The following is a 27555-nucleotide window of genomic DNA, read 5'->3' as shown; positions in this document are numbered from 1 at the left end:
ATTTATTTGATAAGTATGTTGGACTTAAAATTATAACAGCTCCAAGTTTTACAAGTATGTTTGTGAATAATTATATGCGTGTACGTCTGATGCGTGGCTGAACTGACAACTGACTAATCTCTCTCTCTTGCTATCGGCTCTCTCAGAGCCGATTACTGCTCTATCCCGACGACACGACGAAACCACGACCGCTTCGTGTCTCTCTCTTTCCTTCGTTTCCTACATATATATTCTTGATCAGCATCAATAGCCGAGTCGATTGAGCCATGTCTGTCTGTCCGTCTGTCCATCCCTTTCAGCGCCTAGTGCTCAAAGACTATAAGAGCTAGAGCAACGATGATTTGGATCCAGACTTCTGTGATATTTCACTGCTACAAGAATATTTCAAAACTTCGCCCCGCCCACTTCCGCCCCCACAAAGAGCGAAAATCTGTGGCATCCACAATTTCGACGATACGAGAAAACTAAAAACGCAGAATCATAGAAGATGACTATATCTTCTAGAGTGAAAAATCTGAACCAGATCGAATAATTATTATGGCCAGAATCAAGAAAACAATTTCATTCTTTCTCGCTCTGTCTCTCTCTAACACACAGGTTTCATGGTCGGTTTTGCCAATTGCAAAATATGAGTTCAAGGATCTCAAAACCCGTAAGAGCTAGAGCAACCAAATTTGGTATCCACACTCCTGGGATATCGGACCTTAACCGGTTTGTGTCAAAATTTCGCCACACCCCCTTCCGCCCCCGCAAAGGACGAAAATCTGGGGCATCCACAAATCTCAGAGACTATTAACGCTAGAGTAACCAAATTTAGTATCCGCACTCCTGTTAGATCTCACTATAAAGCGTTTATCTCAAAATTTCGCTCCACCCCCTTCTGCCCACACAAAGGACGAAAATCTGTTGCCTCCACAATATTGCAGATTCGAGAAAACTAAAAACGCAGAATCATAGATAATGACTATATCTATCAGATTGCTGAATCCTGATCAGATCAGATAATTTGTATAGCCAAACGGAACAAATCAATTTGCACTGGCTACGCAGCGCCCGACGTCACGCTCAGACTGATTTTCTGTCTCTCTCGCACGCACTCTTTGTCGTGTCGTTTAATATTAGCGACGTCTGCCGGAGGAGAGCCATACTGACTTAGTATCGGGTATAACTGTAGAGTTTTGGTTTCCGCAGCAACTCACAACGTTCCCCTCGTTTTTATTAATTTCTAAAAATTTATTTATCTATTTAATTACTTTAGTATGATATCTATAGATTTATTATTTCAAAATAACTATAGTTATATTTAGTATTTACTGTTGTGGTTGTTCACCTAGGGTTATTAGGCGTTCTTTAGGAAACAGTAAGGCTGAAAAGGGGATCGTCGGAACTCGTATGAAACAATGCCCGTATTTGGCAGTTGCGAGAATTTAGAAGACGAAGAATTACAAGATAGTGTTTGTTTGATCTGTCAGGCTCAGGTGGAATATTTGGCTCAGCTCCTTACCACGTCTCGAGGTCACACTTTCCATAAGGCCTGTTTTGGCACACGAGTGGGATATAAGAAGGTTTGTCCTGTCTGCAAAACGTCTTTTCAGTCATCGACGTTGAATGTATTAGACGGAACAGCTGGGGACGCCGTTGGAACTTCATTGGTACCAATAAAGACTGATACGAGGAGTAAAGAACATGTGGGGGCTCCACAGGGAGCTCCGACGTCTGCTTCGGCCAATCAGCCGTAAACTAGGGAAGCTGGTCCGCAAGTGGTGGTAGCTCCTTCGCCTAGTAACGAGCTTCAGCGAATGATAGCCGAAGCCATGGCTGAAGCCTCGTTGACACAAACCGAGATGATGAGCAATGCGATCGCTAATGGTTTTCAAAGTATTGTTAGCTCTCTCATGGGCCAACTGGAAAATACAGCGGATACAACGGCCGACACACTTGCCCGATCAGGTTTTCGAAACAGCCAGCAGGAACTCCCACATGAGTGTGGATATTCGACCAGAGCGGGTTAGTCAAATTTTAGTCAATTGGAAGCTTAGGTTTTCTGGGCGGGCTGGAATTTCCGTCGACGATTTCATTTATCGGGTAGAAGCGCTCACAATCCAAACATAGGACGGGAATTTTGAGTTGCTTTCGAGATACATGAGCAATCTCTTTGAGGGTAGTGCCAGTGACTGGTATTGGCGCTACCATAAAAGTGTTAGGACGGTCGTTTGGGCCGACCTTAAATCTGCACTGTTAGTACGATTCAAGGATGAGAGGACAGACGTCAACATTCGAGCTGCAATAGACCGAAGGAAGCAGAAGGAGAACGAATCATTAGATGAGTTATACGAAGCGATTGTCCGATTGGCAGATACACTGGCAACGCCCTTGTCAGAATGTTCCCTGATGGAGTCACTCCGATCCAATTTATTGCCGGAGATACAGCATGAACTCCTATATGAAAATATCTTTAGCATTGCACAGTTAAGACACTTGGTGAAGACTAGGGAACTGTTCATGCAAACTGTTGGTAAAGATCCGGCGGCAAGACCACGTCCAGCACCAAGACGGTTAGTTCACGCGGTAGAAAGCCCAGTGCAAGAGGAGTCAGACGAAAGTGGTGAGGAGATAGCAGCGATCAACTTAGTCTGTTGGAACTGCCGTGGTAATGGTCATCGCTACCAGGATTGCATAGCAGAGCGAGTAGTTTTTTGCTATGGGTGTGGCCAGCCTGACACTTACAAGCCGTCGTGCCAAGAATGCCAAGCAACAAAAAACACCCAAGTGCGTGCACCCTTGAAAAGTGCACGCAGACCATCAACGTCCGAAGCGACGAACACCGAGTAGCGCCGATAGAAGCTGCAACGCAATTCCCAATTATAATAGAAAATAATAATTTAACCATAGTTAATAAGAAAATAACACAGGAAGATCAAAAGGATAGGGTGTCTAAACGGAAGGCACGGGCTAAAGTACGTCGGGAAGAATATGTCAAAAATATAAGGTTAGAGAAACAAGCTCTGGTATCGCAGGCCATATGCAGAAGTCACATTATTAGACAGGAAGCTTGTTGGATTGCTGGATACAGGGGCATCTATTAGTTGCATTGGTGGAGATTTGGCCTGCGAGCTGCTTGGAAGCCAATTTCACTTTAAGCCCATGGCTTCCACAGTTCGGACAGCGGGTGGGCAGTCTCAGAAAGTGGTTGGGAAGCTTAAAGCGGAAGTGGGCTATAGAGGTGTTACCAGGTCTGTTACCCTATAAATCGTTCCAACCCTAACGCAGCCTCTGTATCTAGGCATTAACTTTTGGACCGAATTTGGCCTATTGCCAGCCGATTTGTATCCACAAGGAACTGCGAATGACACGGTGGACCATTGCGATGAGGTGGGGAAGCCAGAAAACCAACGTCCTTTATCGGAGGTGCAACGAGAACAACTGAATAGAACCATTCAGTGTCTTCCGTCTTTCGCGGATAATGGTTTAGGTAGATGTAGGAGAGGCAAAGCCCACAAAACAACTACACTATGCAGTGTCCCCAGCTATCGAGAAATTAATGTATGAGGAGTTGGATCGCATTTTAGCGCTAGGGGTTATCGAAGAATCCAACAGTGCGTGGTCTTGTCCGGTAGTACTCGTCCGGAAGCCGGAGAAGGTTCGTCTTTGTATAGACAGCCGCAAGGTGAACGAGGTGACTCGGAAGGACGCGTATCCCATGCCGCTCATAGATGGGATTTTGAGTCGGTTACCAAAGGCAGAATACATAACTAGCCTCGACCTGAAAGATGCCTACTGGCAAATACCGCTAGAAGAAGGTTCTAGGGATAAAACAGCATTCACAGTGCCTGGACGGCCGCCTTTCCAGTTCAAAGTTATGCCGTTTGGGCTTACCAATGCGCCGTCTACTATGTCCAAACTTATGGACCGCATTATTCCAGCCAATCTTCGAAACGAAGTGTTTATATACTTGGATGACCTGCTTATAGTGTCAGACTCCTTTGAAAGGCATCTGAGTGTGTTAAAAGTATTGGCAGAAAAGCTGTCTGCAGCGGGGCTTACAATTAATATACAGAAGAGCAAGTTCTGTGTGCCTGAGGTCCGCTATCTGGGACATGTAGTGGGTCACGGTATTATAGGCATGGACTTGGACAAAATAGAGGCCATTAAGGAATATCCTGCTCCGAAGTCGGCGAAACAGTTGCGTTGATTCTTGGGAATGACGGGATGGTACCACAAATTTATAAAGAATTTTGCGGCTATTGCGTCGCCTCTGACGGACGCCCTAAAGCAGAAACGCCAGTTCATTTGGTCCGAAGAAGCAGAGGCGGTCTTCACAGCTCTGAAGAACTCTATGTGTGAAGCGCCTGTCTTACACACACCGAATTTTGAAAAGCCTTTCTTTATCCGCTGCGACGCTACCGCAACGCACCGAGCACGCAACAGGTGAAAGGGTAGCAGATGAACTCTGTTGGAAAATTTGGATTCCCAAGGGGCTCATCGATTCGGTCCTAAAAATGGCCCACGAGCACGCACTATCTGCACACGGAGGCATAAATAAAACGCTTGAAAAGGTTCGACGCTACTATTATTGGCCTACGTTGTTAAAAGATGTCAAAGAGTTCATAAACAGGTGTGAAATTTGCAAATGTACTAAGCATCCGAATAGACCTTTGAGACCGCCACTCGCAAAAACGGGGGAAACCGAACGGTTCTTTCAGAAGCTCAACGTAGATTTTCTGAGACCGTATCCTAGAAGTCGTAGTGGGAATGTCGGGATATTTGTGGTGTTAGATCATTTTTCCAAATTTCCGTTTATTAAACCCGTAAGAAAATTTACCGCCGATGCAATCGTACCATACCTTGAGGAACAATTGTTTCACTGCTTTGGAGTGCCCATGCATTCAACTCCTTGCTTCAGAATTATGGCATAGAGCACGCTTACACCGCCGTTTACGCTCCGCAAGCTAACGCGTCCGAGCGAGTTAACAGATCTATCTTGGCAGCAGTCAAAGCCTACATAAATCCTGACCAAGGTAACTGGGATGAGCAGCTCAGCAGTGTAGCCTGTGCGTTAAGATCGGCTGTGCATAGTGCCGTAAAGGCGAGTCCATACCAGTTGGCGTTTGGGCAACAGATGATCACGAATGGTACCACGTATCAGCTGTTGAGGCAGCTAGATATGTTGGAAGACCGCTGGGTGCATTTTCCTATGGACGACTCATTTGATCTGATGCGTGGCACGGCAAAGGAGGCAATGAAAGCGCAGCATGAACGAAATGAAAAGACGTATAACTTTCGAAGTAAGGAGGTATCATTCAGAGTGGGGCAGGAGGTTTACCGTCGAAATTTCCAGCAAAGTAATTTCGTGAAAGGATTTAATGCCAAGTTGGCTCCTGTTTTTGTGAAGTCCCGGGTAAGGTGGGTCAAGCCTATTACGAGCTAGAGGATCTGCAAGGACGTCTCATCGGCAAATTCCATGCCAAAGATATCAAACAGTAGCACCATAAAAAGGAAAAAATAAATCGCTCTAAGCGGGTATCACCCTTTTGGTCCTTCTTCCCCAAAGTGTGATTTTGGTAGTGAGGATTTGAAGTGGTTTCGAAATAGTAACGTATATAAATATATAGGTATAAATACTGGGATGCACAAAAGGGAACAGTTAGAAAAGTACCAAAAAGGGATATTGTTCTCCGTTGTATGTTACTCAAATGCCGCCGCAATTCAAGTCAAAAGGTAAACGAATTAGAGGTTTTTTTTATACCCGATAATCAAAATGAGTATTGGAGTATATTAGATTTGTGGTAAAAGTGGATGTGTGTAACGTCCAGAAGGAATCGTTTCCGACCCCATAAAGTATATATATTCTTGATCAGCATCAATAGCCGAGTTGATTGAGCCCTGTCTGTCTGTCCGTCCGTACGTCCGTCCGTCCCCTTCAGCGCCTAGTGCTCAAAGACTATAAGAGCTAGAGCAACGATGTTTTGGATCCAGACTTCTGTGATATGTCACTGCTACAAGAATATTTCAAAACTTCGCCCCGCCCACTTCCGCCCCCACAAAGGGCGAAAATCTGTGGCATCCACAAATCTGAGAGACTATTAAGGCTAGAGTAACCAAATTTGGTATCCGCACTCCTGTTAGATCTTACTATAAAACGTGTATCTCAAAATTTCGCCCCACCCCCTTCCGCCCACACAAAGGACGAAAATCTGTTGCATCCACAATATTGCACATTCGAGAAAACTAAAAACGCCGAATCATAGATAATGACCATATCTATCAGATTGCTGAATCTGGATCAGATCAGATCGTTTTTATAGCCAATAGGAACAAATTAATTTGCAGTGGCTACGCAGCGCCCGACGTCACGCTCAGACTGATTTTCTGTCTCTCTCGCACGCACTCTTTGTCGTGTCGTTTAATATTAGCGGCGTCTGCCGGAGGAGAGCCATACTGACTTAGTATCGGGTATAACCGTAGAGTTGCGGTGTCCGCAGCAACTCACAACGTTCCCCCTCGTTGTTTTTGGGTTGAACCAAAGACTATACAATACCAAAGACTATACAATACCAAAGACTATACAATACCAAGATGTCGCATGAGCGACCAAAAAGCTGTTCTATGGCGGGTCCTAACATTAGGACCCAAAAGGCACGAGGGAGCGCGCGGGGTTTCAATTCCCTTTTCGCCTGTACTTCGTCTCTACCGCGACCCCGCTGCCCCTCGGTTTCGTCTGTTCGGCAACAGCACCGTCGAAGCGGTGGTCGCGGATCGCCGATGTCTTTGGAGCGGCACAGTGGGACCTTTGGCCGTCTCAGCTTGCTAAATTAGTTAGTTAGTCAATAAATATTTGCACACTGAAAAAATTTTAAGTTTTGAGTGCTTATATCTCCTAAACTAAAACTATCTTGAAAATTCGATTGGAAAATTCTCTATTAGATGCGTACATTAAATTTATCTAAAGCACTCATAAATTTTTTTGACTATTTCGACATATACACAACTACAAGCATAATTCTGTGTTGGCTCGAGCTCGTGCTGACCGAGGCATTGACGAAGCCGAGTAGCACTTCGGTGGCGAAGGTAGCGTAAAAGAGAATTGAAGTACTAGCCCGCGCGCCCGTACCATGAAGCGTCAAACGAAAATTGAAAAAGCATTTGTTCCTCATGCGACATCTTGGTATTGTATAGTCTTTGCTAATATACACCACCTACACTCGTGGCGTAGGGTAGTGCCTTTTTATACCCGATACTCAAAATGAGTATTGGGGTATATTAGATTTGTGGTAAAAGTGGATGTGTGTAACGTCCAGAAGGAATCGTTTCCGACCCCATAAAGCCAAAAGGAACAAATCAATTTGCCCTGGCTACGCAGCGCCCGACGTCACGCTCAGACTGATTTTCTGTCTCTCTCGCACGCACTCTTTGTCGTTTCGTTTAATATTAGCGGCGTCTGCCGGAGGAGAGCCATACTGACTTAGTATCGGGTATAACTGTAGAGTTGCGGTGTCCGCAGCAACTCACAACGTTCCCCCTCGTTTATTATAGGAATTTCATCTTTTGGTACCTGTCTGAACCCCAATACGAAAGCTTGCAACAACAATTTCCCCGATATTAGGGTTTCCGCTCGCGACGAGGGACTTATGCTCCTCGCCCAACTACCGCTCCGTACCCAAAATTCCCAAGGCTTAGGCCGAACAGCACAAAGCGGGAGGGGTAAAAGATCTTCTCATCAGTCGCTTGCGGGCGCGGGCTGTTTATGTGTCGCGGAGCCGGAATATATTGTAGGCCGTCCAATTCTGCAGAAGTTATGAAAGTGATGTAAACGGTCAAGCACTTTCGACCCGAACTATAGATCTGGACCTAGACCTGATTTTTGTTCCTCTTACGAAGGGCCGAGGAGTGCCAGATGTGAAGCCGGCGGCAACGACTGTCACTCAACCGTTTAACAGTGTAACCGCTGATTCCTAGTTTATTTTATAGTGTCATTAGTTTAATTAGCTTAGTAAATTTCTTTCATTTTTGTTGTTGTAAGTTCTTTCGGATGAAAGCGCAAGTGAAATGTGTGACAGGGCGAAAGTGAACAACAGTTGAACCGCAGAGGAGAACGTGAGTTTTTTTTGTAAAATTATTTCTCCAGTTTTCGTTTTAGGAACGTTGCCGCAGTCCATGGAAGCGCTTTCATCGCTGTTTCAACGGGTTTATTGAAAGCAATCAAAGGAATGCCGTAAGTGATCCGAAACAAAAAAAAAAGAATTTAATACATATGTACATATATTGGAGTTTGGGTATTATTAGCAACGAGTTATTGCATAACCAGAAAAAAAAACCTCACGTAGTCAAGAGCTTCTTCGCCTAAGAGAGGCTGTGCGCTCTCTCTTGCCCCGCTGGCTACCACAAGCGCAACCATACGCCGCGCATAAGAAATAGTTCTCTTACGAACCAGGCGCAAAAGGGAAGAGGCGAGGCTGGTCGCTCTGACTCTCTTTTCTGCTTTCTGCTTGCGTTTGCTTGCAATTAATGCAATTAAACTGACCTGCCCTACCGATCGCTGCGCACAGTTTTACATTCCCTGAATAGCGTGGTTTGCATATTTAATTATTTATCTATTTACCTAGTATAAAAAGTTACACTGCCTTCTTTAAATTTGTAAGTATATAACTTCAATGGAAATGGTATGATTAAGAATATGAGATATTTTTAATTTTAATGAACGTTATTGTATCTGTATTATTGTTGGAGTAGAGCTGTGTCCCGTCCGTCCTGGGAAATAAAAACCCCCCATTTCTTGGCGATGAGACGGAAGCCGGAACAAGCACGTGCCCGGACGGGAGACGAACCATCACCTGCTCAACCTTCCTTGAAGGTTTCTAATATCCAATATGCTACATAGTGGTTAAGGTTGGTTTAAATTTGCCTAATCGATGCCGAACAAGTTGAAAGGAAAACGACTTAATCTTGTTTCATCCTAGAGCGATCAAAGTCTTCGTTTATCGCTTCAAGCTACTCTCTATTCAGTTATGCCCCAACGAAAGCCATAAGTACTCATATATATATATATATAGTTCGTGATTGTTTCCTGAGTGAAGCCCGCAAATGAGTTTGAAATTAGCCATTGAATTGGGTAATTGGATGGATGGCTGGCTCACCGGCACCTGGCTGTTCACTTGGCTAAATTAGAGCTTGAGTCTGCTTGGGTCGGCACTTTAAAATATTTATATTTGCTGCCATGGAGGTGGATGGTTAGGAGGAGCAGAGCACACATGGCGTATGCGTTATTGTATGCGGCTGCTGCCTCTGTTGCGGGCCACATACGGTATGTGCATGATAAACAATAACCAGGAAGACAGAAGCCCAGGATTTATGCTGTCGTTCGGGAAACGATCCCATGCCCCTGCCCCAATCCAACCCTCCACCCCCTCCACCCTCTCTCTGCATCCGCGTGGCATATGCCATGTGTATGCAATTATGCGGCAGATGCTTGATATTCTGTGGTGGTCTGACTCTCGCTGGCTGGCATGACCGCAACAAACACGGTAAAACACACACAGAAACACAGGCAGAGAGGGTATATGCGCGTATATACTATGTAAATATGTATGCATAATAGTATGTTGGGAAATGCTAGACCACTTTTTAGCGCCCTCACTTTATAGGAGCCAGGACAACTTTGACCAACTTTGACTTTGGCGATTACAAAAGCTATAATTAAGCTGGCCATAGGGCAACGGGCGAGCAGAAGTTTTGTGCCAGTTAAAGGAAAAGTGCCCTAAGGACGGCAAAGGTACGGGAATTTACTAGCCAGGAATATCTTAGGAGTAGTTGCAAGTATTCAGAGTAAAGGTAAACAGATTTAAAGCCTAGAACTAGTTTAGAATAGACTCTTTTCTATAGTTTTCTGTTCACAAATTCATATTGACTTCTCAAGTATTTGGCCTGTAAAAACTTAAAAAATTCTCACTTAAATAAGTCTTAGCCTTACTGCCACGTAAACCTGGTCCCTTTGTTATTAAATCCCGTAATCCGTAATTATTCCCCAAACACACAAAATAACACAAGATTCGAGCAAAACAACGGCACCAACAGGAACAAAGCACCAGCGACTACAATGACATCTTAACCACGAATCATAATTGCGTATAACGTTTATTAACTGGGCCATCAAAGGATGGGGGTGGGTGGTGGCTGGAGAGAAGGGTTAAGGGAGCACGCTACGGGGTACGCAGGAACAGCGCGAGATGCTCTGAATGCTTCAATGGAATCCAATTAGCGTATTTTCTCCACTTGTGCGGTGGCACGCCTTGTTGGTGCTCGTTGTTCTGTACACACTTACAGACAGTAGGTATATTGGCTTTAATCAGATGGGAAGAAAGCTGCCATTAGAAAATAGCGCAGCTAGAAGGTCTGGAAATCTATGCTCCTTCAAGCTATAGTCTAATCAAATGTTCTATGGGTCGGGATAGGTTGGTTGCGGTAAAGGGTATCTCAGAGTCAACAGAAGCCCTTGTGCTTAGTCGGTGCTTTCGCTGTTTGCTTTAATTCACAAATTCACAGTTTTCATTTTGTTTGAAAAACGCACTCGCTTTTTCAAATTAAATTACACGCAACTAATTTTTTTTCGTGCGCTTCTCGTCGTAGTGTGTGTTTGTACTGTAAACAGCAAAGGTAAAGGAAAGCTGGAGCATAATTTGCTGAGTGAAATGGAATGAGTGAATGGAAAGGGTGCAAAAGAGAGCATGAGAGATCTTAAATTGTATTTTGTTTCGGCAGCGCTCATGTTGTTTTTCTCTTAAATTGTTTAAAGTTCGTTGTAAACTATGCAGCGCGCTGCATGTGCTGTTTTTACGATTTACCGTTGGTTGTTGTCCACTGTCTGTCCTATAGGTGTGGGTGAGTGCTTAGGGAGAGAGACAACTCGCTCAGAGAGGATCAAAAGTGAAAAGAAGAAGGAGAGCGTTCCTCTGCGGCAATGTGTGTGGGTTAGAAAGGGAAAGAGCGTGTCTTTGAGAGCATCAATTTGCATGGGCTATTGAAAGGGGTATGGACAACACTCAAAACCTCACCTCAGGACAATAGTCGATTTGGTCTTCAAGGTATATTAGTCGAACGGGTGGATTTTTCCTTGTATGCGTTACATATTCTGGGCCGTTTTGCCTGTTGTCCATACAGTTTCCCCGCGGAGTAATTTGCTGTTTGACGTGTCGCAATGCAAACAGATCCGAATTCCAATACAATTTAATTTGAACATTCGTACTTACTCTCCCACCCTTGGGCAGCTCTATTGCCAGGCTGGTGCTCAAGTGTTTGGCAATTTGGAGAGATGGATCTGGAGGATCTGTCATCGCAGGAAGTCAAAATTGTGGATCGCAGTAGGGATTTGGGTATGGAACACATAGCGGAGCTCCATGCCGAAGATCGGCATGGATTTTATCCCATCGACTTTGAGCATGGCCCATAAGGATAAGACACTGTGTTGTGTTGTGAATTTAAGCGCTTCGATAACATTAGATGTAAAGGAGAGAAAAAATGGTCATACTGTGAAAGACAGTAAATGACATAAAGAAAAACCCAGATCTTACATATTTTGATCTAACCTTCTCATATCTACATGTACACTAAGATCCCAGCGGAGGCGCATGTTTTTTGTGTCATGGTGTAAAGGGTCTTGAAAAATAGAGGAACAAGTTCGGAAAATTATTGTAAAAGTGTTTAGAAGGAAAATCTGCCGGAAAAGTGAAGAAAAATGTTGTAAAAATACGGAGAAGCAAGGCGATATGGGCTAAAAGTGAGTGAAAGTGATTGGCAAATAAAAGAAAAAAAAAAGGATTGCAGGAACTACACATATGAAGAGCGGAAAGCAGACAGCAACAAAAGGAAACAGCAAGTAATATTCAACGTTACACTATCGAATTACACATATGATCAGGTGAGTCTTTTTGCTTGGCTTTACAGTTTATACGTTTTTTTCCCGATTTCCTCGTACATTTTTGATAGTTTTACAGCGGTACTCTATATTCTTCCGTACATAAATATTTGAAGATACAAGAAAACCGAAAACGCAAAATGATAGATAATGACCATATCTACCAGATTACCGAATCGGATCAAATGAAATTGCAGTGGCTACCCAACCGCCTCCTACGAGATTACTCCATCCCTCCCTCTCTCTTTCACACACTGTACCTCGTGCAGTGTGCGCGCTCTGGCAGAGCGGAGCGGTATAGCAACCCACATAGTGACTGAGTATCGGGTATAAAGGTCGAGTGGCGGGCTTGTTTTTGATTAGTGAATTTTTTCTGGTGTTGTTTCTTAGCAAATAATTAATCTCCACTCCACTAAAGGGGGAACCTCTTGGAAGTACTTGCCCTGTTTTATGAAATTCTCAAAGGTTGCACAGTATGTTGAGCATATTGTTAAACGATTGTATTGGGATTTTAACAAAGGTGCGGCCATCAAAGGAAGCAATTTGTATGATAGAATTTGTAGTAGTAGATGTAAGACCAATCACAAATGGTATCCGCTATATACAGGACGTATTGCATACGTATACTCTGCAGTAGTTTTCCATATTTTCGAAAATACACACTACTTTTTCACCTGGCACTAATATTAACAAGAAAGGAGAGAAATAAAAGAGTAAGGGACAGGGACACGGACAGGGAGAGAGAAAGAGACCAGGTAATTAATAGGATTAAGTAACAAACGATGGGGAACGTTGTAAGTTGCTGCGGACACCGCAACTCTACATTTATACCCGATACTTAGTCAGTATGGCTCTCCTCCGGCAGACGCCGCTAATATTAAACGACACGACAAAGAATGCGTGCGAGAGAGACAGAAAATCAGTCTGAGCGTGACGTCGGGCGCTGCGTAGCCACTGCAAATTGATTTCTTGCTTTTGAATACAAAAACGATCCGATCTGATCCAGACTCAGCAATCTGATAGATATGGTCATTATCTATGATTCGGCGTTTTTAGTTTTCTCGAATGTGCAATATTGTGGATGCAACAGATTTTCGTCCTTTGTGGGGGCGGAAGGGGGTGGGGCGAAATTCTGAGATATACGTTTTATAGTGAGATCTAACAGAAATGCGGATACCAAATTTATTTACTCTAGCCTTAATAGTCTCTGAGATTTGTGGATGCCCCAGATTTTCGTCCTTTGCGGGGGCGGAAGGGGGTGTGGCGAAATTTGGACACGAAACGGTCAAGGTCCGATATTACAGGAGTGTGGATACCAAATTTGGTTGCTCTGGCTCTTATAGGTTCTGAGATCCTTGAACTCATATTTTGCAATTGGCAAAACCGACCAAGAAACCTGTGTGTTAGAGAGAGACAGAGCGAGAAAGAATGAAATTGTTTTCTTGATTCTGGCTATAATAATTATACGATCTGGTTCAGATTTTGCACTCTAGAAGATATAGTTACTTCTATGATTCTTTTTTTGTTTTCTCGTATCGTCGAAATTGTGGATGCCACAGATTTTCGCCCTTTGTGGGGGCGGAAGTGGGCGGGGCAAAGTATTGAAATATTTTTGTAGTAGTGACATATCAGAGAAGTCTGGATCCAAAACATCGTTGCTCTAGCTCTTATAGTCTTTGAGCACTAGGCGCTGAAGGGGACGGACAGACGGACGGACGGACAGACGGACAGATGGACAGACGGACGGACGGACAGACAGACAGGGCTCAATCGACTCGGCTATTGATGCTGATCAAGAATATATATACTTTATGGGGTCGGAAACGATTCCTTCTGGACGTTACACACATCCAAACACAATTGGCTGTGGCTGCTGCTGGTCTCCTACGCAAACAATAACACAAAGCACTCAGCTTCTGGAGCCTTTTTGGAGGCAGGAGGGCTCTGCCTCTCCAGGGGGTTCCTTCTGTCCTTTTCCTCAAACATCATTATATAACACACACTGCTACAGTGAGAAAGGGAGCGGCGGTGGGGCAGGGAGGAGTATCTCGGATGTCGACACCTAACACGCTTTAATGCAGGTGATTAATTGCTTTTGAGGTTCGCTTGTCCGCTGCGTGTTGGAAATTTTCGAAAATTTCATTAACTCTTGTGTAGAAGTTTTCTGAGCTTTGAGCTTCAGTGTTTTGTGGGGGGGGTGGGGGGGGGGGGGGGGGGGGGGGGTGGCGTGTGTGTGGAAGGGGGCTTCGGATTGGGGTGGATCCATCGTCTGTTTGTGAGTGACTTTTGTAGGCAAGCATTTCTATTTGGCTGAGACGCCAGGCTAATTAAGTTAAAGCATACTGCCTGACAGCTACACCCCCGCCCCACACTTTCGAGCCGGGAGACTCCCTCAGGACTCAGCACTCGGGACCCCCACCGATTCAGCAGCTTCTGCTAATGATGATGGCAGAGACGGGATTTAAATTGTTTTTGATTTACTTTTTTCCGCTCTGATAAATTACATTTGCCGACGACAAAGTTCACCCGACAGTTTGGCTAAAGCGCAAACTTTTCGCGGCAACTGTGTGCGCTGTCTGCCTGTGTGCGGTGTGCCTGTGTGCGTGTGCTCCACGTCCCGGGGAGTGGAAGTGGCAGCTAGTCATGAATTTGAATAATTTATTCATATGTTGTGTGTTGTGTGGCTGACATTCTGTACATCGTGTCCGCTCGCCTATCAGCGGATTCGCGGCCAAACGCGCATCTCAAATGTAAATTTAATTACCTTCGAGGTCTATCAAATGGCCATTTGTCTGCAGCCACTGCTTTTTTACAATATTTTGTCATTCATAGTCGACTTCTGGTACTAAGCTCCTTCAAATAATCTCCAAGTACACATTTCTTGTTAAAAAGATGCTAAAAAAGTGACAGAAATTCTGCTCCTTTCGGCTGTTGCAGTCGAAAGGCAACAAATTTGTATAATTTATTTTCTAAGAAATGTCTTGATTGGAAGAAGGGGGCTGGAAGAATGGTATCGTACTCCCCCACTGTACTCCCCAAATGCAATCCTCTTGGCCGCTTTCCATCCTTAGGAAATTGTTATATTAAAAATGCAATAAGTGGATAAACTCGTCGAGTAATAATGGAATTTATTGAGTTGAACAAACAAAAATATGAACAGAAAGAATCTGGGAATGGTTTCTGTCCAAGCTTTTGCCGACGTTCAAATATTTGAAGAACATTCCGGGAAATTTGTATCCTTCCTCTCTCTTCCGCTTGATGTTCTCCGCATGCATCTCCGCCAGTGCTGGCGGGTACTGCTGCAAATGCCTTGGGGGGCGACCAAGGCCCACGGGGAAATCAGAACCAGGCTGACGTGGGGTGTACTCTGGTCGAGCTGTGCAGACTGGACATTTGTGGCCATTTTTAGCATCCTCCACTGTGGCCGCTGGGTATATTACAAGGTACAAGCACATCAGACGATGGCATAGAGTATCGGCAGGAAGAGCAAGGAGCACAGCAGCAAGCCCAACCAGGCGCTATTCTGCAAAGATAAACATAAGACAACAAGAAGATCAGCTCGCTCAGAGTATTGGCTGTGATGTCTGTACTCACTAGGGGATTCACCAGGCGCTCACAAACGTAATTAATGCCCCGATGATAAATGTAGGCGAGCGGCTGGCAATGTCCGACATTCTTGTTGGATTCACTAATTATATCTATGTAGTCGCGGATCTGGCTGTTGATGGCGTCGGTAAGATTCTGGGCAAGATTGTTGATATACTCCTTGCCTCGTCCTTGGATAAACTTCTCAGCCCTTAGTACCCCGTTGAGCAAGACATTAATCGATTCGCCAAAATCTAAGTTTTCGTACAAAATAAGCTCACTGATCTTCTTAACTTCTTTTTTCATTTTAAGCGTTGTCACAGTTAGTTTGTCGTTAAATTGGTTGTAATATGCTTCGGCATCAACGCGACAGTTATGAAAGGCCACGTGGCAATTCCAGTAGTAATAATGGTAGGTGCCTTTGGTGGTACCTGCAGAGTCGGGCGTTTCGCCATCTTCGTACGTCCAATAATTAAAGTCACTGTCAAGGACTTGTTCGGCGACTTCCCTCATACCCTGAATTTTATCTAACAAGCGGTTGGACGTATATTGTTGGCACAGAAATGGTAGGTATAAGCTGGCGTGGTAGGTCGAGAGATTGCCGTCCCGCATCTCACGAAGTAGCGTTTTTTCCTCCTCAGTCAAGAGGTAGACCCTAGATAGATCGTCGGTAAACTTTGTCGCTTTGTCGGGTTCATTGAGGAACATATGCAGGCGTGTCAAGTCATCGACATTGAAAAGATTATTCGCTCGCAGCATGTGAAAGATGGACTCATTTGCCTGGCAGTTCCTGATGGCATTCGACATACGCATGGGAGGCAATACGAGATCACCACCTGCGGGCGACAACAATCTGTTTACATCGAGCTCGGCGTCCAGCTTCCTAAAGAGTGTATTTCTATCGTTGTCGCTCGTCGGGGAGCAGGCACCCTCACAAGTAACCAGACCGATGAACAAGTAGAACAGTCCAACCAGCGTAACGAACGAGTAAATATAAAATATTAGAATCATGGTCCTGTAAAATGCAGAAACATGAAATATAATGACTGGTCTTTATGGCCGCGCACTCACATTAGCAGACAGGAGGCGCCTGTTGCCTTGCTGCAAAATCCAAGTCCACCAGCTGCCGTCCGACTTAGCCCGAAGCAGCCGCACACAAGGCCCGATATCAGGACTATAATAAGCTGCGATGGAAGCATAAGCGAGGGATAAAGCCAAGGACAGGCAAGTTTACTTACTTACTTACTGATAAGTGCCATCTGTTTCCGGATTTTGTCACTAACTGTTTCTAGACGAGCAAAGGCCCTCTTTGGTATTTCAAAATACTTCTCCTCAATAATCTGCTCGATACCCTCCACATAGACAGCTGTATTGGGGATCTAAAGTAAATGTAGTCAATAGCGGTATTGTGTCACGTACTCAATAGTAATAGGCATTTCGCATAGCCAAGGATAGAAATCATGTGTGTATAGTGGAAGTTTTTGCTATTACTCATTTGACATAAAACACCGGTTGGTAGGTCCCGCTTCAATCCTCGAAGACCTGAAAGGAGCGGATACATTCGAGTCCTAATTAGGCAACGGGTTATTTGCATAGTTACAGTCTCGATATTGGGACCCTTCATAGCGTAATTCCTTCTCCAACGTATCCAGATTACGCATGATGATTAAAACCTCTGTCATGTTGTCTAAGATGCGCTCCAATTCAGTCAGCGCATTACTGTCGGATGTATCCATGAGATCCAGAAAGATGTGGGTATCCGCTTCTACAGACGGCGGAAAGCGCACAAATGCATAAAGTTTTTAAAAAAAAAGATGCTTGATGTGATCAGCCACATCCTTCAAAAAGACGCAGGTGTCCTCGCTGCCGCTCCGCATTGTCATTGCGGTATCATCAAATCCCTGCTCCAAAAACTTGTTCGACGCAATCGCAATATAGGCGCCAAGGCTGCGGACATTCCGAACACATTATTAGGGCGATTACACTCAGATCCAGATCCAGACCCAGACCAAGACTCACCATAGGCCCAAGATAAGTATCGCTAGGCATATGCCGCAACAGATGCGCCGCTTGAAGTCCCTTGCGACAGTGCATGCCGGACATCCCTGCTTGCACCGTCGACAGCAGCAGAGGCAGCAATAGCATACACTGCAAATAGAATAGGATGCTGGGTCTTCCTCTCAGAGAATGATTCCTCACTTACCCAATACACGGCATGAGAATGATGCCGGCCAAGAGGAATATCACAAAGAAAAGCAGCAACCAGTAGCGAGCCAGCAGATCTGACCAATCGTTATCGTTCACCTTGGGGCCCAGAGCCACCAAGTCATCGGCCATCAACACAATGTATTCTATAGCACAGGATGGTTATAGCCTCGGATGGTGGAGGTTGTTCGTGGGTGATACTCACTCTCTGGCAGTGGCGGATCGTCGGTTAACACCAGCTGGAAGAGACTATGGGTAATATTGACGAAGAAACCCAGGGTTTTGGTTGGTGCGGTTAGTTCCCCGGTGTTGTTGGTACGCCCCTTGTACTGCGTGTACTCGGCAGAAGGCCAGTGCAGCTGTCCAACCTGTTCGTGCGTCGTGCCAGGATGGGGTTCCTTCTTCATCATCGCCTTCCACATTCGTTGTGGCTTCGCTTGGACCTTCATTTCCATCGGGCTCCTGAGCCAGCACAAGCAATATAAGTGACCCCAGAACCAGACCGTACATCGAGCAATGGGTCTTCGCCCATCGCCAATGTACCGTCGCGACCATCCTGTATCAACAGAACCTTCTCGAAGCTCAGATCCTTTTTTTGTGGGTTGTGTGAATATAGAAATGTAGGAAGCACTTGTGTGGACCAGAGTAATATAGATAGGCCTATACCCCAATGACAGTTAAATCGGAAGCTGCTTTGGTTTATCTTGCACAATCTGTTGCCGATTGCACCTGAGACACATAATGAATTTACCCATCGATGTTGGATAAACTCAGTCTGTGTGAAGACAAAGAAGATAACTCGTATTTCTGTAATTACGACAGACAGTACGAAGCAACACGAAAGAAATGAGTGCGAAAATCACGATCAGCTCAAGACTAACTAACAGCAGGCGAACCCAACGTTGCAGAGCGTTTGTTGTCTCTTTCTAGTGCTTGTCTCTCCGAGAGCCTAGAGAGCGCGCTGAAAGCGGCCGACGTCACCTTATGACTTACCCATGCCCTAAGGCATGCTAGAGAGCGAAAGAAAGAGAGAGAGTTAGAGCACGAACACGAAGAGCAGCTTAGATGCTGCGCTGCCGTAACGAAACGAAGAAGGCGTTATAAAGAGACGAAAGAGCGGCCGCTGCAGTGCGTAAGCATATGTATGCAGTGCAACAACAGTACTATTTACATATGTACAGTGGGTAGTGCAAACAGTGAACAATAAATGGGTCTTACGTGGAGCTGGGGAATATTAGGCTGCGAAATGCGACAATTTGATTTAAATTTTTTCACACTAGCTGTAACCTGCCCGGTTTCGCATACATTGTGGTTTCAGGGATAAGAAATGAGGAACAAAGCAACGCAAACGTTTCATACAAGTTTAATTTGACAATACTTGTGGGTACACAATTTTTTTTGCTTTGCCGACACGGAACCACGCAATGTTCCGTTCCGTTGCCTAACTCCCACTATATCCGTCTCCCGTTACGCCTCTTGATGCTGAGTGTATTACTCACTCGTAAGGAAGCCCGCTCTCAAGCATACTTATTTGAAAGCCGACTGATCGATCCTTCTCTGTTGCTGTTTCCTGCGAACGAAAGAAGGTGAAGCGTTTTGCTCCATACAAATCATTCCTTGACACCTTCCTTCTTGTTCTTTAACTCGAAGATATCTTCTGCGTCGCGATTCTCAGGAGATTAATTGTTTTATAGCCCTGGAGTGCTCAATGTTTCCGATTCTATTTATAGTATAGGCTATTCTGGGAATATTTAATTTTAAAAAGTCTCTGTTCTTTGTACTATGCCGTTTTTCTCTCAGTGCGTACACATCCGCTCCCCCCTTGAGTGGGGGCTGTAATTGGCGTAACTCGAGAGGCTGGCAAATGAAAAATGAGCCCAGGTTGGGGCCGCCCGAATGTGCAAATAAATAAACAAATAGCACACAGAGAGTAGAAATTCGATTTTTAGGGTACCATTTGTTGGAGCAAAATTGGAGCGAAGGATGCTCTTTGCCACAATAGTCCCGGACAATTAAAAAGCCCATAAGTAGTGGAAATTATGACAGCAGCCAACAGATGCATTTGCCAAGTGTTAGTTTCGGGCTTAATTAGCGTGGCCAAGGGGGCCAGCAGCAGCAGCAGCAGCAGAACTTGAAACCGCCAACGCTTTGGCCATTTGAAACTGTCAACGACAGCCAGCACCGACACCCGACATTCTGGGGGCCTGGGCTCCTGCTTGTGGGTCGACTGCTGCTGGCGGCGGCACATGTCCACAAAACGCTGTAATTTATTAGCGGCAGTGGTCCACCCACCCCCCTGTCCGGGCACTGGTCCTACACACGCACCATGATAAATAACATTTATATTGGGTTACACTTGGCCGACACACTGGAGGAAACACTTTTGCATGCTGTAATTATCAAGGATTCATTCACATCCACCACGCCCCCCGCCCCATGTCCTGCCACTTCTGCGTCCTTTCTCTTGTTTGTTGGCTGCCTTTTCAGCTTTAATTGCCCCTTTTTCTGGACTGTAAGCTGACAAACGGTAATTATTCACCCTAATATGACATTATTTATGCACATTAATGCTAATTTTTATGTTGTGCTTCTCTAGCAATTTGCCAATACATTAGCTGTGTTTAATGCTGCCAAATTTTGAGTATTTGAAAGTATCTAGGAGGAACTGGAGCTAAAGCTGGAGCTGGCGAAGTTCGAATAGGTGCTCTGAAGGACCAAGAGGAAGCCGATTGATTGTCAAAGTTTATACTCGTATTTGTTTGACATTTCACCTTTTTCTCTTTTACTTCCAGTCCACTCAAATTGGGAGCCATCTCACGCACTACCAAGCGGTGGATAATACAGGAAAATCTGAGAAAATGGAAATAAATCTTCGATGCGAGTCTCTCTCAGGTGCAAGTAAGTCCTTTATTGATATTTTACTTGGGTGTGATTAGTCATTCTCTCTCTTTATTCCTTTCTTCCTCGCTTTGGAGCCCTTGGCACTAATCGGAATTTGGAAACCAATCAAAGAGCGCTTCCAATTCCCGCTCCGCTTACCTTTCTTATTGATGACTTTTGGACAACGACAACCCACCCCCCCCGGAAAGTGTGGGGCTTGTGAAATATATTGACAACTTTGATCTTTTTAATTTCTGTCCCTGGAATTTGAAACTTTTTTCCGACCAGTTGTCACACACATTTGGGGGTCATGTTGTCAACGGCACTTTTGCCATGTTTCCTCGTGCCTTTGCCTTTTTCCCTCCCACGGATTTTTTTTTTTTTTTTTGTTAACCCACACCCGGGGTCCGAGGGTGATGTAACAGGAGCCACGCAGGTGGCAACTTGTCGCCACTTTATTAACTGTCAATCTGGTTGGCATTTTTTTTGCTTTCCTGAGCTGGAAATCCAAAAAATATAATACTCTTCCAAAGATAGGGAGCCTGAATTAGGTGTTAGTGTTTGTTGCCGAAGAAAATCCTGCCCTATACAGATTTGTTAGACGATCTACTTGACAATAAATTTATGTTTGCTTCGCCTTAGTTTTCTCAGGCTTAAGAGTTTATTTTGCGGATTATTGTAAAGTTTTCTCCAAGTTGTGATCTTCCTTTTCCGCCTTCTTGTAGAGTATTTGAATTTCCTCTTGCCACAAGGTTAGGTTAGGTTAGGTAGAGACGGCCGCCAAGCTCGCTCGGAGCCCAGCACACTTAGGCCGGTTTCGGCCCGTTGCGATACCGCTTGGGATCAATCCCTCCCTGCAGATGAGACTTCATGTCAACAGTTGTCCCATCCAGATGCCCTTATAAAGTTGACGATCTTTCTGGGACATAGCGTGGACATATCCGAGATGTCGTTCAGGAAGGCAGAGCCCAAGTGATGCAGCCTCCTTCTGCTGAGAGCTGGACAGGAACAGAACAGGTGTTCCACTGTTTCCTCCTCGTCCTCGTCTCTGCAGCTGCGGCAGAAATCATTGTATGGGGCTCCCAGCCTGTTTGCGTGGGTGCCTACTAGCCAGTGTCCTGTGAGGGAACGTATGACTGCGCTGCACCTTTCCCTGCCTAGTTTGCAGAGCTCTGAGGTGCGCTTCTTATCTATGGTCAGCCATGTTTGCCGAGCTGTGCGACAACGTGGCCCTATTTGCCACTTGTTGTCTATCAGTTGCGTGTACTGCTCCTTTATGATGAGCTTGCAGGTGGCCATAGGCATACAAATATCCTCCTTATCTTGGAGAAGGGGGGTTGTAGTGCCAGATCTGTCCAGCTCGTCCGCTATGCAGTTGCCCTCGAGATCCCGGTGGCCCGGGACCCATATAAGGCTGATAGCAAATTGCTGAGCCATCTCGTGAAGAGATCTGCGGCACTTCGCCACAGTAGCCGAGTTCGAGGAGATCGCGTTAAGTGATCTGATCGCAGCTTGGCTGTCGCTGTAGATGTTTAGATTGGTTGCCGAGGTGGTAACCGTGTGAAGGCAGTACAGAGCCTCCCTGATTGCTGTAGCTTCCGCTTGGAAGACGCTACAGTGATCCGGAAGCCTGAAAGATTGCCTTATGTTAAGTTGTTCAGAGTAGATTCCTCCTCCAACCCTGCCGTCCAGTTTTGAGCCATCCGTGAAGATGCTTATGGACCCGTCTGGGCCGGGGAGTCCCTCGAGCCATTCGTTTCTATGAGGGATGATTATGCTGAATGAAGTCTCCGTGTGCTCCATTGGAACTTGTCCGTTCTTGCTGGGACCATGTTGTTATACCCGATACTCAAAATGAGTATTGGGGTATATTAGATTTGTGGTAAAAGTGGATGTGTGTAACGTCCAGAAGGAATCGTTTCCGACCCCATAAAGTATATATATTCTTGATCAGCATCAATAGCCGAGTCGATTGAGCCCTGTCTGTCTGTCTGTCCGTCTGTCCGTCCGTCCGTCCGTCCGTCCGTCCGTCCGTCCGTCCGTCCGTCCGTCTCCTTCAGCGCCTAGTGCTCAAAGACTATAAGAGCTAGAGCAACGATGTTTTGGACCCAGACTTCTGTGATATGTCACTGCTACAAAAATATTTCAAAACTTCGCCCCGCCCACTTCCGCCCCCACAAAGGACGAAAATCTGTGGCATCCACATTTTTAAAGATACGATAAAACCAAAGACGCAGAATCGGTGAGGATGACCATATCTTCTACAGTGCAAAATCTGAACCAGATCGTGTAATGATTATAGCCAGAATCAAGAAAACAATTTCATTCTTTCTCGCTCTGTCTCTAACACACAGGTTTCATGGTCGGTTTTGTCACTTGCAAAATATGAGTTCAAGGATCTCAGAACCTATAAGAGCCAGAGCAACCAAATTTGGTATCCACACTCCTGTGATATCGGACCTTGACCGTTTCGTGTCCAAATTTCGCCACACCCCCTTCCGCCCCCGCAAAGGACGAAAATCTGGGGCATCCACAATTCTCAGAGACTATTATGGCTAGAGTAACCAAATTTTGTATCCGCCCTTCTGTTAGATCTCACTATAAAACATATTTCAGAATTTCGCCACACACACTTCCGGCCCCACAAAGGACGAAAATCTGTTGCATCCACAATATTGCACATTAGAGAAAACAAAATCATAGATAATGACCATATCTATCAGATTGCTGAATCTGGATCAGATCGGATCATTTTTGTAGCCAAAAGGAACAAATCAATTTGCACTGGCTACGCAGCGCCCGACGTCACGCTCATACTGATTTTCTGTCTCTCTCGCACGCACTCTTTGTCGTGTCGTTCAATATTAGCGGCGTCTGCCGGAGAGAGCCATACTGACTTAGTATCGGGTATAACTGTAGAGTTGCGGTGTCCGCAGCAACTCACAACGTTCCACCTCGTTATACCCGATACTCAAAATGAGTATTGGGGTATATTAGATTTGTGGTAAAAGTGGATGTGTGTAACGTCCAGAAGGAATCGTTTCTGACCCCATAAAGTATATATATTCTTGATTAGCATCAATAGCCGAGTCGATTGAGCCCTGTCTGTCTGTCCGTCTGTCCGTCCGTCCGTCCGTCCGTCCGTCCGTCCGTCCGTCCGTCCCCTTCAGCGCCTAGTGCTCAAAGACTATAAGAGCTAGAGCAACGATGTTTTGGATCCAGACTTCTGTGATATGTCACTGCTACAAAAATATTTCAAAACTTCGCCCCGCCCACTGCCGCCCCCACAAAGGACGAAAATCTGTGGCATCCACATTTTTAAAGATACGATAAAACCAAAAACGCAGAATCGGTGAGGATGACCATATCTTCTACAGTGCAAAATCTGAACCAGATCGTGTAATGATTATAGCCAGAATCAAGAAAACAATTTCATTCTTTCTCGCTCTGTCTCTCTCTAACACACAGGTTTCATGGTCGGTTTTGCCAATTGCAAAATATGAGTTCAAGGATCTCAGAACCTATAAGAGCCAGAGCAACCAAATTTGGTATCCACACTCCTGTGATATCGGACCTTGACCGTTTCGTGTCCAAATTTCGCCACACCCCCTTCCGCCCCCGCAAAGGACAAAAATCTGGGGCATCCACAAATCTCAGAGACTATTAAGGCTAGAGTAACCAAATTTGGTATCCGCACTACTGTTAGATCTCACTATAAAACGTATATCTCAGAATTTCGCCCCACCCCCTTCCGCCCACACAAAAGACGAAAATCTGTTGCATCCACAATATTGCACATTCGAGAAAACTAAAAATGCATAATCATAGATAATGACCATATCTATTGCTGAATCTGGATCAGATCGGATCATTTTTGTAGCCAAAAGCAAGAAAGCGGCGTCTGCCGCAGGAGAGCCATACTGACTTAGTATCGGGTATAACTGTAGAGTTGCGGTGTCCGCAGCAACTCACAACGTTCCACCTCGTTTTTATTTAGTATAGATGAGTGACCTATGTTCTGGGGTACCCATTGTTCAGAGTCCCTAAGACGTATTGCTGCCATTTCTGCCCGCTCCTTTCCTGCAAAGTCAAGGCTCTGTAGGCATAACATGGCGTTTAGCGCATCATTTGGTGTAGTTCGAAGAGCTCCACTGATGCAGAGGGCGGCTGTTCGCTGAACCTTGCCCAGCTGATTGGTGATTGTCCTTTTTGTTAGGGCAGGCCACCAGACAGTAACTCCGTAGAGTATTATAGGTCTGACTATTGCCAGATATATCCATCGGACTATGCTTGGGTTCATGCCCCACTTTAGGCCGATAGCTTTTTTGCAAGTATAGAGTGCTGTCGTTGCCTTCCTCACTCTATCCTTGACATTCAGGTTCCAGCTAAGCTTTTTGTCAATTACCAACCCTAAGTAACTGGCACTGTCGCTGAAGGAGAGCCTGTATCCGTTTAGGGGGTTGAGGGGCGGGACCTTGTATTTTTTTGTGAATAACACGAGTTCCGTTTTCGAGGGATTTAGTCCCATCCGCGCGATTCTGTCCATTCGGACAATCGAGCAAGCTTTGCGGTCATTAAGTCGCATAGTGTTTGGGGGTATTTCCCCGCAAAGATAATTGCAACGTCATCCGCGTATGCCACTACTTTACAGCCCCCCTCTTCCAGGTCGCATAGAATCTTATTGACTGCAATGTTCCATGGAAGAGGAGACAGAACTCCCCCTTGCGGGGTTCCTCTGTTGACATACCTTGACTGGGTGGACGATCCCATCGATGATGTCACCGTCCTGCGTATGAGCAATTGATCAAAGAGCATCACCAAGTGACGGTCCACCCCCAGGTCAGTCAGGGCTTCTGTAATGGCGCCCGGTGTGACGTTGTTGAAGGCTCCCTCGATATCGAGAAAAGATATAAGTGAGTATTCTTTGAGATGCAGGGATTTTTCTACACTCGAGATCACTTCGTGAAGTGCCGTTTCCGTGGATTTTCCTTTCCGGTAGGCATGCTGCGCACTTGAGTACAGCTGGGGACTTATGGTAGTCCGTAATTGTAACCCGATAAGTCTCTCAAAGGTTTTGAGTAGGAAAGACGATAAACTGATTGGTCTAAAGTCTTTCAGGGTTGAGTGTGAGGCTTTGCCTGCTTTAGGGATGAAAACTATCCTATCCTTAAGCCACGCTTGCGGTATTGTACATACCGCCAGTATCTTCCTGAAGATACTATGTAGCCAGTTGATGGCCGTCTCCCCGGCCTTCTGAAGTTGGGCCGGGATTACCTGGTCCGGGCCTGGCGACTTAAACGGGTTGAAGCAGTTTACTGCCCAACTTATGTTCCGTTTTGTAAGGATATGGTCCATCGATTCTACCGATCCCTCTCCTGGGAGGTGTGACGGCTCGGTGGATGTGCATCCGGGGAAATGCGTGTCGAGCAGAATGTGTAGGGACTCCTCACTAGAGTTGGGTAGTTTTTGAGAGAACTTTCCGGAGTCTTGCGGCCTCCGAAGTTTCCTCGATTTCGGAGCAAAATTTTTGCCAGGAGGCTCTTTTAGCCTTCCTCGTTTCCTTTTTGTATAGTGCTAGACTGGTTTTATAGTCTGCCCAGTGAGTATCCTCCTTAGTTCTTGTGGCTCTATTGAATAGAGTCCTACAAGTTCTACGAAGGGTGTCTAGTTGCTTAGACCACCAGGGGGTTTCTTTTTCCCCCTTGGTCTGGTAGAAGGGCATGCTGCCTTGAAGGCTTTGTTGCACGCATCCGTAAACCTGTTCACAAGAGAAGGAGAAGGTCCGAGAAGGAGTGGTCTCCTAGGATTCTCCAGCTCTTGATTGTGTCCAGCAGTTTGCTTGACACTAGCGTGAGGTCAATGACCTCATGCCGATTTTTAATTATAAATGTGGGGTCGTTACCCCGATTGCATATGAATAAATTTGAGTTCAGGATGAAGCTGAACAGTGACTCACCCCTTACCTTCGTGTCCGTGCTCCCCCATTGGGTGTGGTGGGCGTTGGCATCGCAACCTATAAGTAGGTCTTTGTCCGTCCTTTCGCTGTCGCTGGCTATTTTGCGAACAAGGTCGTTCGGAGGATAATCCTCCTCGTGGGCCATATAGGACGCCACCAGCCTGAGATGATTCCCTTTTAGTTCTAGGCTTGCCGCCGTGTTATCGCCATCGCTATAATTATGGAGCAGAAAGATATTTAGGTGCTTTCTAGCAAGTATGCAGGTACGGATTTTACATTCATTTTTGGATACAATGATCTTGTATTCCCTCGTCCCCAATCCACAGACCTTGCCTCCTACCACCCAAGGCACCTGGATCAGGACTACGTCGGCTCCGCTTGCGTCTAGGCGGAGTATGAGAGCAGCCGATGCTGCTTTACAGTGGTGGAGATTTATTAGAAGGATCCTTAGGACCATCTTCAAGATTCTCCACCACCGTGATGTCCGCGTCCGAGTCATCTGAGACTCTCTCGGCACATTGACTCAAAGTCGAGCATCAGTTCTGTCTCTGAGGAGAAGCCTTCCTGGTCTGGCTCCAGCTCGCCGTCAGGCGCTTCGATCTCCGCAGCGACATCCTGCACGTCTGGGTTGACGACAGGAAGCGCCGCGGCCGCCGCGTCCGATTTGTACACCTTGATGGTGACCGAGCTGAAGCCGAAGTTTAGCTCTCCTTTTGCTGCCTCTATCGGGGCCAGCGACTCTTTATTGAGAACGAGCCCTGCCTGGTTAGTCGGCCCTTGTGTCGTCTCAACCTTGGCTACCTTCCAATCTGAGGTTGGTAGTCCTGGGTTGCATCTCTGCAGCATCTTGAGGATGCGTTCTGGCTCCTTAAAGGTAGCCGGAACCCAAATTCTGGCCCTCGGTCTGCTGGGCACCTCGCTCCAGTCGACTGCGACGAGTTTCGCCCCAGCATAGACCTCGCCGACCTGCGCTACCGCCGCTTTATAAAGCTTTACAGAGCGCTCGTAACCCTGGAACCCT

At 45.7% G+C, this 27555-nt stretch overlaps 2 protein-coding genes and 1 long non-coding RNA gene across 3 annotated transcripts; 1 reads left to right on the top strand and 2 right to left on the bottom strand.

Annotated features, from left to right (window-relative positions):
• Positions 1-11599: 11599 nt before the first annotated feature.
• On the top strand, positions 11600-20854 carry LOC108160866. The gene is made up of 3 exons (XR_004474108.1): positions 11600-11911; positions 20491-20596; positions 20674-20854. It is a non-coding gene; the product is annotated as an uncharacterized LOC108160866 (long non-coding RNA).
• Positions 15029-17285, bottom strand: LOC117191897 (prominin-like protein). The gene is made up of 6 exons (XM_033396652.1): positions 17094-17285; positions 16913-17035; positions 16732-16859; positions 16565-16677; positions 15503-16508; positions 15029-15431 (listed from the first exon to the last, which is right to left on the bottom strand). Coding segments are annotated over exons 4-6 (1077 nt in total). The 5' UTR covers positions 16567-16677; positions 16732-16859; positions 16913-17035; positions 17094-17285; the 3' UTR covers positions 15029-15362.
• On the bottom strand, positions 17293-18365 carry LOC117191898 (prominin-like protein). The gene is made up of 4 exons (XM_033396653.1): positions 17904-18365; positions 17697-17844; positions 17513-17641; positions 17293-17440 (listed from the first exon to the last, which is right to left on the bottom strand). Exons 1-4 carry the CDS (start codon positions 18151-18153, stop codon positions 17296-17298), a joined length of 672 nt encoding a protein of 223 aa, XP_033252544.1. The 5' UTR covers positions 18154-18365; the 3' UTR covers positions 17293-17295.
• Positions 20855-27555: the final 6701 nt, after the last annotated feature.

The sequence above is a fragment of the Drosophila miranda genome, assembly GCF_003369915.1.
Source record: "Drosophila miranda strain MSH22 chromosome Y unlocalized genomic scaffold, D.miranda_PacBio2.1 Contig_Y1_pilon, whole genome shotgun sequence".
In the NCBI taxonomy this organism is placed as follows: Eukaryota; Metazoa; Arthropoda; class Insecta; order Diptera; family Drosophilidae; genus Drosophila; species Drosophila miranda.
The sequence above is the reverse complement of the archived record's forward strand: the minus strand, read 5'-3'. Positions and strand labels throughout refer to the sequence as shown.